Below are 12,027 nucleotides of genomic sequence, written 5' to 3'. Positions count from 1 at the left end.
CTCTGATCCTCAGATATTTCAATATTTAGCCTGAGAAACATATTCTATCATCTTCTAACTATACTATTCTTACATACTGAGAAGGAGCCCTCAAAGATTTGCCTCCACCAGGACAGCCAATATTGCCATCACTGGAAGGAAAAACACCAAGCCAAGAACTCCAACTTACACTACTGAAACGTACAAAGGGCAGCTTTGAACCAGGCTACTTGTCCGTATTTCAGGCTTGCAGCCATTTAGGATGTTTGGAAGACTTCATACATGGGCATCACAGAAGTACAGGAGGATCTCAAGCAGGAAGTAGGAAAAAAAAGCTTAGGTGCGGGATCACTGCTTTCCCTGCCACCTTTGAGCACCTTGAGGGCTTTTGAATGTCTCAGTTTGTTGTCCACACCAGAAAAGAGGGAACAGCAAGAGTGGAGAGTTCTTCGCTGTCATCTTCTCATATTCCCTGTTGAATTACCGAGTATTGTTCTTTGCTCTAAACCTTTTCTAGATCAAAGCCTGCAGGAAGCCCACAGTGCACTTCAAGGTAATCCTGAATTAAATTCTTATGGAGGGAGGAAAAAGCATTCTCAAAGACAGGAATACAGCCTCTGGACAATTTTTTCCAGACGTGAGTCAAGCTTGTTTTGTGACTTAGGGCACAACAACCTTGAAAAAAAAAGTCTCTAAACTACTCTGAGTAAACATCTAAAACACCAGCAGGCTTAAACTCACATCTGCCCCTGAAGAAAGAAAGAGGGAGTAAGCCTGAGGGTTGTTTGCTTATGTATTTAATACAGCCCATCATAATCCCATGGGGTACTTCAATAGCATTTCACTGAACCAGATCTCTGACTCAGGTATATCAGCCAGTTATTGACCTGAGTTGGGAACAGCCTGGAAGAGAAAATATATCCCAGCAATGCAAAAGGTTGCCTTGGGAGCAAATGCCAACAAACACATTATTAGCGAGGACTTCCAGGATCTAATATTGAATGCCAGGCACTAGACCACATAATCCTATCCAGACAAGTAGCACGGTCTGTCTTAAGGCTAAATGTGCTTTCTTGTTCTGTTGGCAGAATCACGTTCTCCAAATAATCAAGTTGCTCCTTCTTGGGCCTAAGCTGTGTTAGAGCTTATCTGTCTCTTTTGTCTTGTGTTTCTCTCACGGTGTTTTCTCCATAATAGAAATATTGGCAATAATCCATTTCCACCTTCATTTTGCTAGGCTGTGAAGTGATAAGGCTTAAGGCTGTTAAGCGATAGCTAGTTTTCCAGCAATTGATTTCACAAAAGGTAATCTTCTGAAATGAGCTGTGCTGACCACCTATCTTTTCCTTAAGGCACCTTCCCCTAATGGAACTTAGTTAGTACCGCGAGAGACCAAAGAAGAGCAAATCAGCGCCTTACTTTCCTTCTGTTACTTTTCCTCTGCTTTCACAGCACTTTCAGATTCTCACCGTAATTCAGACCTCCCGAGGGTGTTAAACAGAGCTGAAGGGAAAGCTGAGGACTGGAAAGGGCAGCAGTGTAGGACTGAGGTAGACGGAAGTTTAAGCTGGTGAGTCTGAGGGCAAAGAAGTACAGGGCTGGTCATGAGTGTTTGTCTATCTGTCTGTCCAAAAGAAGCTTGGTGAGCTAAAATTGGTTCAGGATCAAATCAAAAATTCCTGCTAGTACTTCAGGTCCACTCGTAATGAGTAGAAGTAAGAGGAAGTTATGTTTAAGAGTATATTTTTATATGCTACTATTGAAATTTCAAGCCCAAATTAAACTAAGGCCATGTCAATCATCTTCTTTCAGTCTTCCTTCTTATAATGTCCCAAATGACTTTGTAGCCCTTCTCTGTTTGAATGCATTTCTGCTTTTTTTTTTCTTGAACACCTCTGCCTAGAGGCCACTGGGCAGTCCAATGGAATGCAATCGAGCTGGATATATTTTATAATGTTCAAATTGGGAGCCAAAGCCCTTTTAAAAAAATAATTGATTTATCTAGGCAAATGTGGGCCTTGAATTTTCTCCAGTAGTTTTGAGGGAGAAGGACAGAGACTGTTCCGGTCTCTCCTGTGATCTTGTATCTGTAAGATTTCTGAGGGCAAGCTCTGTCCTAAAGCCACAGTGTTGGGCTGCGATCTCAATTCTCACTAAGAGGAATCAGGCACGCACTCCCCATAAAACTTTAGACCATCTTGGTCCCACTTCTCATGCAGGATGCTGTAGTGCTGGTAGCAGACTGGGCTGTATCGATCTATAGGAGTAAAGAGCAGATTGTACAGGCAAAGCCAGTGGGAACAAACTGCAACAAAGCATAAGCTGCAGCTGTTTTTATGGGGATCAGCAGGGTTTCCTTGTTGTCATGACAACTCAACAATCTCCTCTGTGCTTCTCTGAAATACATACACACACCTCTGCGCTTGAGACTCAGCGTTTGGTCCTTTATCTCGCCTGGAGCCAGACCATGCCATGTACTTCTAAATGCCAGGTCTCAGGTCACTGCCAGGTCGCGGGAAGAAAAGAGAAGAAGAGCAGGTTCAGGAGGCTACTCAACCCTCGGTGAGGGTCCTGTCCCATGAAGGACTTACAACATACAGGAGTATTCAGGCCTCTTTCTCAAGCAGCGGACTGCCAATGAGTATGCCAGCATCTGATGTTAAGACTTCTTTCCAGAGGACTTTCACTGTTGATGTGACTGTAACTAGCCTCTGCGGTTACTGTTTGCACTGGGCAATTATTTCTTGCTTATTTGGTATTTTCTAACCTTTCTGAGGAATTTTGCAACAGCAAAGGCTAGCTAAAAAAGAGCTGCCACGTTCAGACCCATACCTACAGGGCCCTTCTATGGGATTGAAGTCTCTCAGAAACTGAACTAAGTGCCTTGTCTTGGCACAAGCACACATGTTGTGTGCTGAGATCAAGGCAAGGTGGAGTTTATCTTCTAAGTTGCAAGGACAAGGAACAGACAAGGAACTAGCATTACCATGGACCCATCCACCAGAGCTGCTGATCTGAGGCAGAGTCATTTCACTCTGATGGGACTCCTGAAGGCTGCCATGAGACAAAGGCTTCAAGTGGCTCAGGGAGTTGCAAAAATAATGAGAAAAGGACAAGGAATAAATCTCACACAAGCCCAAGCAGATACTGCAACTGGGACAGAAGAGACCGAGGCCAGCAAAGAAATGGGCAGATCAATAAACAACATCTTTTCCTGGTACACTAGGCTGTAACAACCGAATTACTCAGCAGAATCTCAAACCTTGTGAGAAGAGAAATAAAGTAAAATATAACTGAGCTTTTATTCAGCTTGTCCTGAGCAGAAGTAGAAGCTCAGGTGAGCAGAGCACAGGTTTGACCTATAAAGATCCTACCTGTCCTGCTTCTTTTTAGCCAGGAGCTCAAACCTATGTAATTCTCTTGCTTTGTCTTGACAAGAGGAGAAGAGGGAAATTATTCCAAACCAGAAGGGTCACTGATTCCAAACTCAGCCTAATCCCTGAGATTCTCTATCCAGAATTTGGTATTCACCACTAGTTTTCCCTAGTATATAGCTAAGTATATAGCTAGTAACTCAGTGAGTTACTCCATAAACACATCTTGGTACTAGGCTTACATGCACAACTCATTGCATGAATTGGCTGATTAGCAGTAACTCCTTCAGAGGCAGTTGTTTCCGAAGCTGACTATAGTTGACCATGTCCAAGTCATCTATCTTTTTCATCATAAGGAGTTATCCAAGGGAAACAATAAGTGTGGATGGAAGTATTCTTTGGTCTGTGGCTGACATCAGTGCATGTTGCCCACAGGACATCATGGGCAAGAAGAGCTAGGTCTAGCTTAAAGTATAAGCCTACTCTAAAAGTCTTCCCTGTTTCAGAGAACTGCTGAGTGTTCATACCAGCTGAGCTTCCTCCCATTTGTCCCGGTTTTCCTCTGATAACAGGTTGCTGATGATCTGGACAAAGTTCTGGAGAAGAGAGACAAGACAGAGAGAGAGGAAAAAAAAGTTGGTGGTGAGCAAAGCAGGTTAAAATAAGGCTTATATCCGAGGTTTTCACTGTGACTGCTATTGCTTCTAAGGCATTGGATGGAGAATATGTGTTGTCTACATTACTGAAAATTTTAAAGAACCAGTTAGAAACACAGCTGCCTGAAATTGGTTAAGAACAGGTGATCCTGCCTTGTGTAAGTCTCTTCCTACTCTATTTTATAATATATTCATTATTTCCAGAGAAATCTCCTTATGATCCTTTTTCCTCTGTGACTTAGAAAGAGAAGCAGTGATGGAGCAAGTTGAGGCTGTGCATAGTGGTATTTTTGTGTGACTATACAGCACACAACAAGAAAGAAGGACATAAGTGATTTCAAAACCATTGATTTTTTACTCCAATTCTGCCATCCATTGCAGATCCTGTAGGATTAGTTTAATGTTTCAAGTCAGGCTATGATGACCTCTCCCTGGGGTATATCTTGTAGCCACTCTGCATGCAACTGCTAACGTGACAAGTCAGTGAGACGTTTTCCCACATCAACATCCAGGTACCTAATACCACAGGATCATCTTACCTCTAATCATTAAACTGCAATCCTTTCCAAACAATGCTCTCATGTCAATTAGACTCCCCAGTAAGTGCTATTAGGTTGAATAAGTGTTATCAGCTTGAAATACTTCAGAGTCACTTTGGTTTTCAAGTTCTTACTTTATAAGCCAGGGAGCATGGCCTTGAAGGGGGAGTTTGTTAGCACACAGAGGCTCTTCACTCGGGCAGAAATTTCTCTCGGTTCTCATCAGCTTTGAATTGACTCCAAAGGACAGGGTCAGACCCTGAGCTCTGTGCATGCACACACACACACACACACACACATGTGTAACCTAGATTTGCCCACCAGAGTGCATCTTAGCTCACCTGCACATCCCCAGAAGTCGGGCTGTAATAAGCCCTACGGAAGATCTCTGTCATATTCCTGAGTACGTCGATGGTAGACAGTAAGTCCCCACTGTAGCTGGTCCCATCCTGGGAGATTTCCACGAGGTTCTGGAGCACTTCTGACAGCCCATCTCCCATCAACCCACGCTGAGCTTTGGAAAGATGTTCCCTGGTCTGAGAAACAGAAAGAAACGTGAAAAATGTTCATGACAGTCAAAACTCAAGTTAATGAGCTCTGTGAAGGAATTGCTGGGGGAAAGTTTATGACCTTCCACATAATTCAAAGCACAGATTAGATGAATCTGACAATCATCTCAGCTGGCCTGAGAGCCTGTGATAGTTATAAAATGGTAGCAAAGCAGAAGTCGAATTTTCAGTATACACACAAAGAAAGGTTGTGTATAGATTCAGAAGAGGTTATTCTACTACATAGAGGCTATTCTGCTGTAACCCAAGACCAGATAACAGATTTTTGCCCCCAAGCAGGTTATCTTTGAACTGAGCTGGAACTATCTTAGGAGGGACTGTAGCTAGTCCTGAACAGGAAAGGACAGTTCTAATAGAGGCAATAACATTTTAAGGCAAGGCTCAGGAGACTCTAAAGTGGGAGAATTCATCACAAGGTGAATTTTTTGAGACTAATAAAAAGTAAGTGGCTTATTTAATGTTATTGTTATCAGTAAAGGTGTTACAATCGCATTAAAATACTCAATGAGGGACCACCCCTTGCCCATGGATGCCCACACATCACAAGCTTAGCAGACAGAGTAAGACAAAGCAGGGCAGAGCTGCCCTCTCCCTTTCACATGGAACTGCTACTTTCTTTCCTTTTTTTTTCCAACTACATCAATCAATATAACAAGCAATTTTGAAAAATCTTGTTAGCTGAGAGGTCAGTCTTCCTTACCATCATCTGTATGTTCCTGTAATCAATAGATACACACTTGATATATGTTGGAGACTCCCAGTAAGCTATCCCTTCTTCATCTAAAGTGCATCTTCGAAGGATCAGCCCTGAAAGAGGAAAGCAAAGAGTATGGGAGTGGAGACAGTGGGATGAAAAGCCATGCATCTTCATGGAGGCCACCCAGAACTGGCCAATGTTGCTACACAAGCATATCTACCTGCGCGAAGAGCAGCAGGGGCATCTACTAACGAATACATGAATCACATGCACTAGCATGTAGGACAGATTATTTTCAGTTCCTTCTCCAGCATTTTCTCAGTGAGAGGCAGGACCACGAAAGGAAATGAGAATGGAAACAAAGCCTAGCAACTTGGACCTGGCTAATCAAGGCAAAAGTTTTTCCCTTCCCTTGTATACAACAGGCTCAGAAAGTCCCACAGGCTTCCCAAGGCGGCGTGGTCTGGTACTTGCAGCTAAAGCAGCAACAGTGGCTTCTGCTACCTACGCAGTCTCAACAAGAATAAATATCCAACAGCACCATTTTTGTATCAGCTGAAAAACTCTGAGAACTGCCTGCAGTCCTCCCCCAGGCTCTTTCTGAGCTTCAGTCTACAGTGAGTTTTACAGTGGTAATTGTGTGTCTTTGTAGCACACAGGAACAGACATATCAACAGGAGGAAGGGGATAGGGATCACCTTGTCCAAGGAATTATGCTGCCATTCAGAGAGCCTCTCTTTGCTGGTTCCACAAACCCACTGCTACAGTTAAATGATTTGGTGACCTTGCTATGGATACAGCCCTTCCTCTAGGCTAACAGGATGACACTGACTAACCCAGGCTGTGAGTTAGAGAGCTTCAGGGTTGGCATGTATCTATAGCCTCACTCAAACACAATAAAACCTTTATGTTCATTAGAGGAACTGCTGCTCCCATTTCATTCCCTGCATGAGAGTGAAGAACATCCAATTAAGGACAGGATCCACCACCAACACATCTCCTGGAGCCTTCTCCCTTGCCCCGCTTTCAACTCCTTAGGGAACACATGGCTCAGCCACTATGGATAATATCTAGTTGCCCAGAGACTATCACTTCACATCACCACGGTCAGAGTGTCTACTTGAGTACCTAAAGATATATTTAGGATGCTAGTATGGTTTCTAAGAAGGAAGGAGAAACATCTATGTGTGATCGAACAATGCAGTTCAAATTTCCCACCTTTGGATGTTGGCTTCTTTTATGGAGAAAAACACTCAAAATCCAAGTCCAGGGGACTCTGTTAACCAGTCATGATATAACCCTACCTGCTTCTGCAGAGCTATTTGTAGATAATGAGGTGGGCATACCACAGCAGCCCTTAAAAGTGAAGCTATCCCAAGACTAGATAGTAGCTGGATGATAAACCATTTCAGATTCTCCAGGATGGAGCGAGAAGGTGTGGTTAAACAGTGAGGGATCACAGAAACCCAGAGAGATTTCATTCAGCCCTGAGCCCAGGGAAGTCCCATTGCTCATCCTCTCATACCATAACCAGATTCTCCTCATCGAGGAGGTGATGGATGCTCTGAGGGATGGCCAGCTCTTGGGGCGGCACATGCAATCATCCTTACCTGTGGCATTGCGAGGGCACCGGACAGCTGCAGCATCCCCAGCAGGCGTCTCTTTCCACATCACAGAGGCAAAATTTTCCTCATCGCAGATTTCATGGGGCTCTGCAGGGAAGGAAAAACTCCATTGGTAAAAGCTCCTCCTCAGGGCATGGTTAGGAAAACAGAAGAGGAGAAAAGAGAAACCCATGGGGAAAACAGGAGATTGATCTAGAGGAAAAAGCACTGTGAAGCAAGCCAGGACGTCTGGAGGTAATTCCTGGTTCCACAATTGCCTTGGCACCCGACTCCTAACAAAGCTCGTTAACCTCTCTGGAGTTACCTCTGCTCTCTGAAAACTGGGCTGCAGGCCATGTGAAGGATTAGCTAGCTAATACACATGTAACAACCTGGGCAAGTGTCTGCCTTGCCTTGCCGCAGCTCTTTGGAAAAAAAGCTGTTATTGCTGAAGAGATATCTCTGTTGGTTAATGGGAAGATGGCCACTTTTTGCAGGCGAACAGTAAGGCTGCAGACCCTACTCCTGGTCTATCCCTCAGGGTCACCACGCAGATATAGGGTTGGCTATTTCTAAAATGTGGCTCTTCATAAATAGGTTGGAGTAAGAATGAAGGAAAGAGCAGTAAGTGGAGCTAAAAACCAAGACGAATGCGTCCCTCAGATGGAGTTCCTGCAGGCCCTTTGTCTGTTACCATCTTATGTAAGGATGCAAGAAGAAGATCTGAGTACCAGCAGGCTGGATTTGCATCTGCAGCTCATTTCTAAACGCTACTGCAGAGCCCCGCAGACTGCAGAAATGTGCAAAAAGTGTTCACAGATGTTACAGAAAAAGCCCTTTGGAAGGAGATGTCTTTCAGCTGCTTCCACCTGTGAGAGGAGGGCATCCGCCACAGAAGAAGGGGTTTCTGCTGAGAAACTCATTACTTGCAGCCCATAAAATGGAGGAGACCATGAGTAGTGTATTAAAGCTATTCATCACTCCTGAGGGTGGGGAGGAGAAAAATTATATTTAATGATTTTCAATTATGGCTTTTATTTATTGTGCGTGTAAAGCTACTAATAAACAGGAAGCTGAGTGCATGCCTGCGACTGGCCGGGAATGGCAGCTGCAAAGTCAAAGCCAAACAACCGCGGAGCTGGGCAGCTGGTTGTTGAGCTTCCTTCTCGTGCAGGACAGCACTGACCATGCCAGGGCCCAGTGGTGCCACTACGGATATGCCAAGGTTGTGGGGAAAGTGTACATGTGCTGCAACTTCCTCCAGGTGAGCTGCTGGACAGAAATGACCCTGAAGGTGACCTTCCACAGAGAACTGCACAATGTATGTGTTGACAGAAAGACAGTGACCAGCTCAGGACCTACATCATGAGCAAATCTCCAGGGAAGTACATGCCCCACTGCTGCTCTGGAGCTACTCAGAGCTCCAACCTGGCTTTGTAGAAGGCTCAAACTCAAATTCCTGTGGATGGTAAGTCCTGCTGCTTTGAAGGACTCGTACAGGACCCAACAAGTTGCCTGCACCTCTCTGGGTCCAGCTCCAGGCCTATGTGAATCCACCTCAGCTTTATTTCAAAGACAGATTCCTCCCTGGCCCATCCAACAGACACCGATAATGAACAAGTCCTAGTGCCTGCTTGGAAACAGATGCTCCCTCCCCCATTTTAAAATTCCCTTTTAAGTAATCGCTATCGTAATGAAATCCTCGAGGGCAAGCAGGATCCCTGCTGTGTTCTGCACACATGCAGAAATAATCCTGATGCCAATAGCTTGTGAGCTCTGTAGATAAGGCAGAATATGGGCAGAAAAGTGACAGTTTTATTTCTGAGCTTTTGGCAAGGAGCTGCAGAACAGAGAGATTAAGTTGCCCAGTTGTGACTGGTCAGTGGACACCTAGAAAGCCTGTGGCAGAGAGCTGAATGCAAAACTCATGATTACTAGTCCAGCACTTTGGACACTATCACGTATTCTCTAGACCAAATTGTGGTTCACAGGAGGGTCTGGGGCATGAGGTAGGAAGCTTCTGGCATCCTCAATTGCAAAGCAGTGGAGCAGTCACTGCACGTCAAAAAAGCAGAGACGGAGAGGGAGTTCCCATCTGACCTGTTCCTCTTTCTTCCCTGTTTCTCTACCCCTGCAGTCTCCCTGGGGACCACTGAGGGATGCTGTGGATTAGAGATGCTCTTTAGAAATACAGTGATTGCCTGGCATTGTCTTGCCGGTAAGAGAAGAAGTAATTCCCAGACCAAGAGAAAGCTATTTCACCTCTCCCCTCCCTCCCTTTCTCTCTTTCTTTCTTTCCTTTTTTTTTTCTGATGTTGCTTCATAGCAAAATCTTTTTTTACAAGAGTAACCTATTTGCACTGGGAGATTTTAATAACTAACCCAATTAAGCTCAATTCTTCTGTTCAAATCAAATCCTGCCAGCACTTGATACTTTCTTGAGAAAAAATTGAGTCAGTTTATTTTTAGCCTCTGACGATTCCCCGCCTTTCCCTCCTCTGCACATTAACAACCGTGGTGAGACCCCTCTGGTTTTAAACCCTAGCATGGCTCAGTCCCCGAGACATACCCTTTCCTTTCGAGTGCTGCGCAGACATAAGCCCCTATAGAAACAGAAGAAAAGATTGGGCTTGTTCTGCCAGGGCCCCAGCTGGCACAAACTGAAGCTGAACTAAATCTGCATCACTGTGTAGACACCACCAGATGACCCGGTGCTAAGATTTTCTATGGCAAGGGAAAGCTTTGTGGCTGAGTTAGAAGAGACTCTCACATGCCACTACTAATTGAGAGGCACAGCTTGTAAGAAGAGGTGATGTCTTTTATGAGAACATAGCTGCAAAAAGTGAATACGCTTTCTCACAGCCTCTTTATCAGGTTTCTCTTCTAGTTAAATTGGGTGAAACTTCCGTGCTGAAGCATTTGGTCTTTTATCTTTGCATTCTGAAATTCGTAAAGGACTCTGCCACGCAGCTATCCTGAGCACTGCAGAGCCTCTCCCAGAAACGTCGGCTCCAAACCCACCGACTCTGCGTTGAGCTACAGCATGTCTTTTACGAAGACACCTACTCTTCGCTAGGACTGCCAGGATGTCTCCATGAGAATCTCTCTCATTGCTCAGTGAGCTCTTCTGACAATTAATTAACCTCCAGGTCAAAAATCAGGGCCCATTAGGATCAATGCAGTCTGACTGCCAACATCACATAGGCTGCTGATTTCCCCCCCCCAGCAATTTTACCAGAAGGCGTTCTATATGTGACTGAGAAAAGAAAATAAAAATGGTGCAAAGATCTTTTTTTCTAGCCTCTTTATACTAGATTCTCACTTGTATTTTCTTCTACCTATTTTTCACATTAAAACACAAGATTTCCTCAGCCCTTGTCCTCTATTCAGACTTGTGCACTCTTTTTTCTGAGATGGATGCTGCTAACACTGCTGTATCTGGAGAGGAAGGGTAAGACAAGGTAAGGATCTGACAGATGTAGACATGTCTGTCTTGTTTTATACTGCCAGGGGCATGCACGTTTCCCAGAGGCCAGGTAAAGTGTGGGAAACTTCTACACCATTCGCAGTAAAGTGCTTCATGGATTGAGAACTGTGATATTTTTTTGTCTCTGTCAAATAGTGTATCTCTGTTTCTTTTCCTCTTATGGCTCTACAACAGTGAAAAGCACCATATCTACACCGATGGGGTTTATCAAACATTCAGTGAAATCAGCTGGATCTTTTACACCATCTTTGGCAAGAATTAGCTAAGAGTCTTGATGTGTCTTGTGCCTGTGTTATGGGCAGCATTAAACTAAATTGCAGCCAAACTGTATTGCACTCATGAAGTTCTCTGACACACGTACTCAGCAACTCTTTCCAAAAACCGCTGTCTCCCCAGTGCAACATTATGAAAGGCATGGGACACTTACCAGGACACCTCCTGTCATTGCACTGTTTATACTCTTCCTTGGGCCCCTGGCAAGTCGCTCCACCAAAGAAGGGCCCATAGCACACGCGGTCACGTCTCTGAGTCCCACCTCCACATGTGGTGGTGCAGCTTCCCCACACTCCCCAGGCCTGCCATTTCCCATCCACTGGAAATGAAAAAAAGGAGAGAAACAGTCTGTCACATCCCATCATCATCTGCAGCAGAGGAAAGCAAGTTCCCAAGGTAAACCTGGAACATATGGTGTGAGCACGGCTTGGTGTGAAGGAAAGTTTCCTGCCTTGATTCCTTGTCTGATCCTTGATAGACATGAGTCAGTGTGTCCTCTTTGCCTTTGTACTAGCCCTTTAACAGAATCCTAGAATCATAGAATCAGTAAGGCTGGAAGGGACCTCTGGAGATCATCTAGTCCAACCTCCCTGCTCAGCAGGGTCACCTGGAGCATGTATATAGTTGAAGACTACTCCTGTGTTTCTCCTCAGCAGCCTATTCACCCTCACAGACAACCCCATCTCTTTCCTTGGGGAAACCAAGGAAAATCTGGAGGGCTTGGGAAAGAATCCCAGATTTGGGACTCTGCTCATGAACACTTTCAGGGTAGATGGAGATTTAAATTACCTGGCAGCCACATCTACCAGACAAAGTTTGGAATTTGAGTTTGGCTGGGATGCCCAAAGA

At 44.7% G+C, this 12,027-nt stretch overlaps 1 protein-coding gene across 1 annotated transcript in view; it reads right to left on the bottom strand.

Annotated features, from left to right (window-relative positions):
• The window catches only part of ADGRB1 (adhesion G protein-coupled receptor B1), a 202,776-nt gene that overhangs the window by 127,843 nt on the left and 62,906 nt on the right, over positions 1-12,027 (bottom strand). Inside the window, exons 7-11 of the mRNA XM_062570701.1 lie at positions 11,333-11,497; positions 7,425-7,526; positions 5,818-5,924; positions 4,890-5,084; positions 3,881-3,949 (exon numbers count right to left, since the gene is read on the bottom strand). Coding sequence (XP_062426685.1) covers positions 3,881-3,949; positions 4,890-5,084; positions 5,818-5,924; positions 7,425-7,526; positions 11,333-11,497 — 638 coding nt within the window. The remainder of the gene's footprint in view (positions 1-3,880; positions 3,950-4,889; positions 5,085-5,817; positions 5,925-7,424; positions 7,527-11,332; positions 11,498-12,027) is intronic.

This window comes from Rhea pennata, chromosome 2 (assembly GCF_028389875.1).
Source record: "Rhea pennata isolate bPtePen1 chromosome 2, bPtePen1.pri, whole genome shotgun sequence".
Classification (NCBI taxonomy): Eukaryota; Metazoa; Chordata; class Aves; order Rheiformes; family Rheidae; genus Rhea; species Rhea pennata.
The sequence above is the reverse complement of the archived record's forward strand: the minus strand, read 5'-3'. Positions and strand labels throughout refer to the sequence as shown.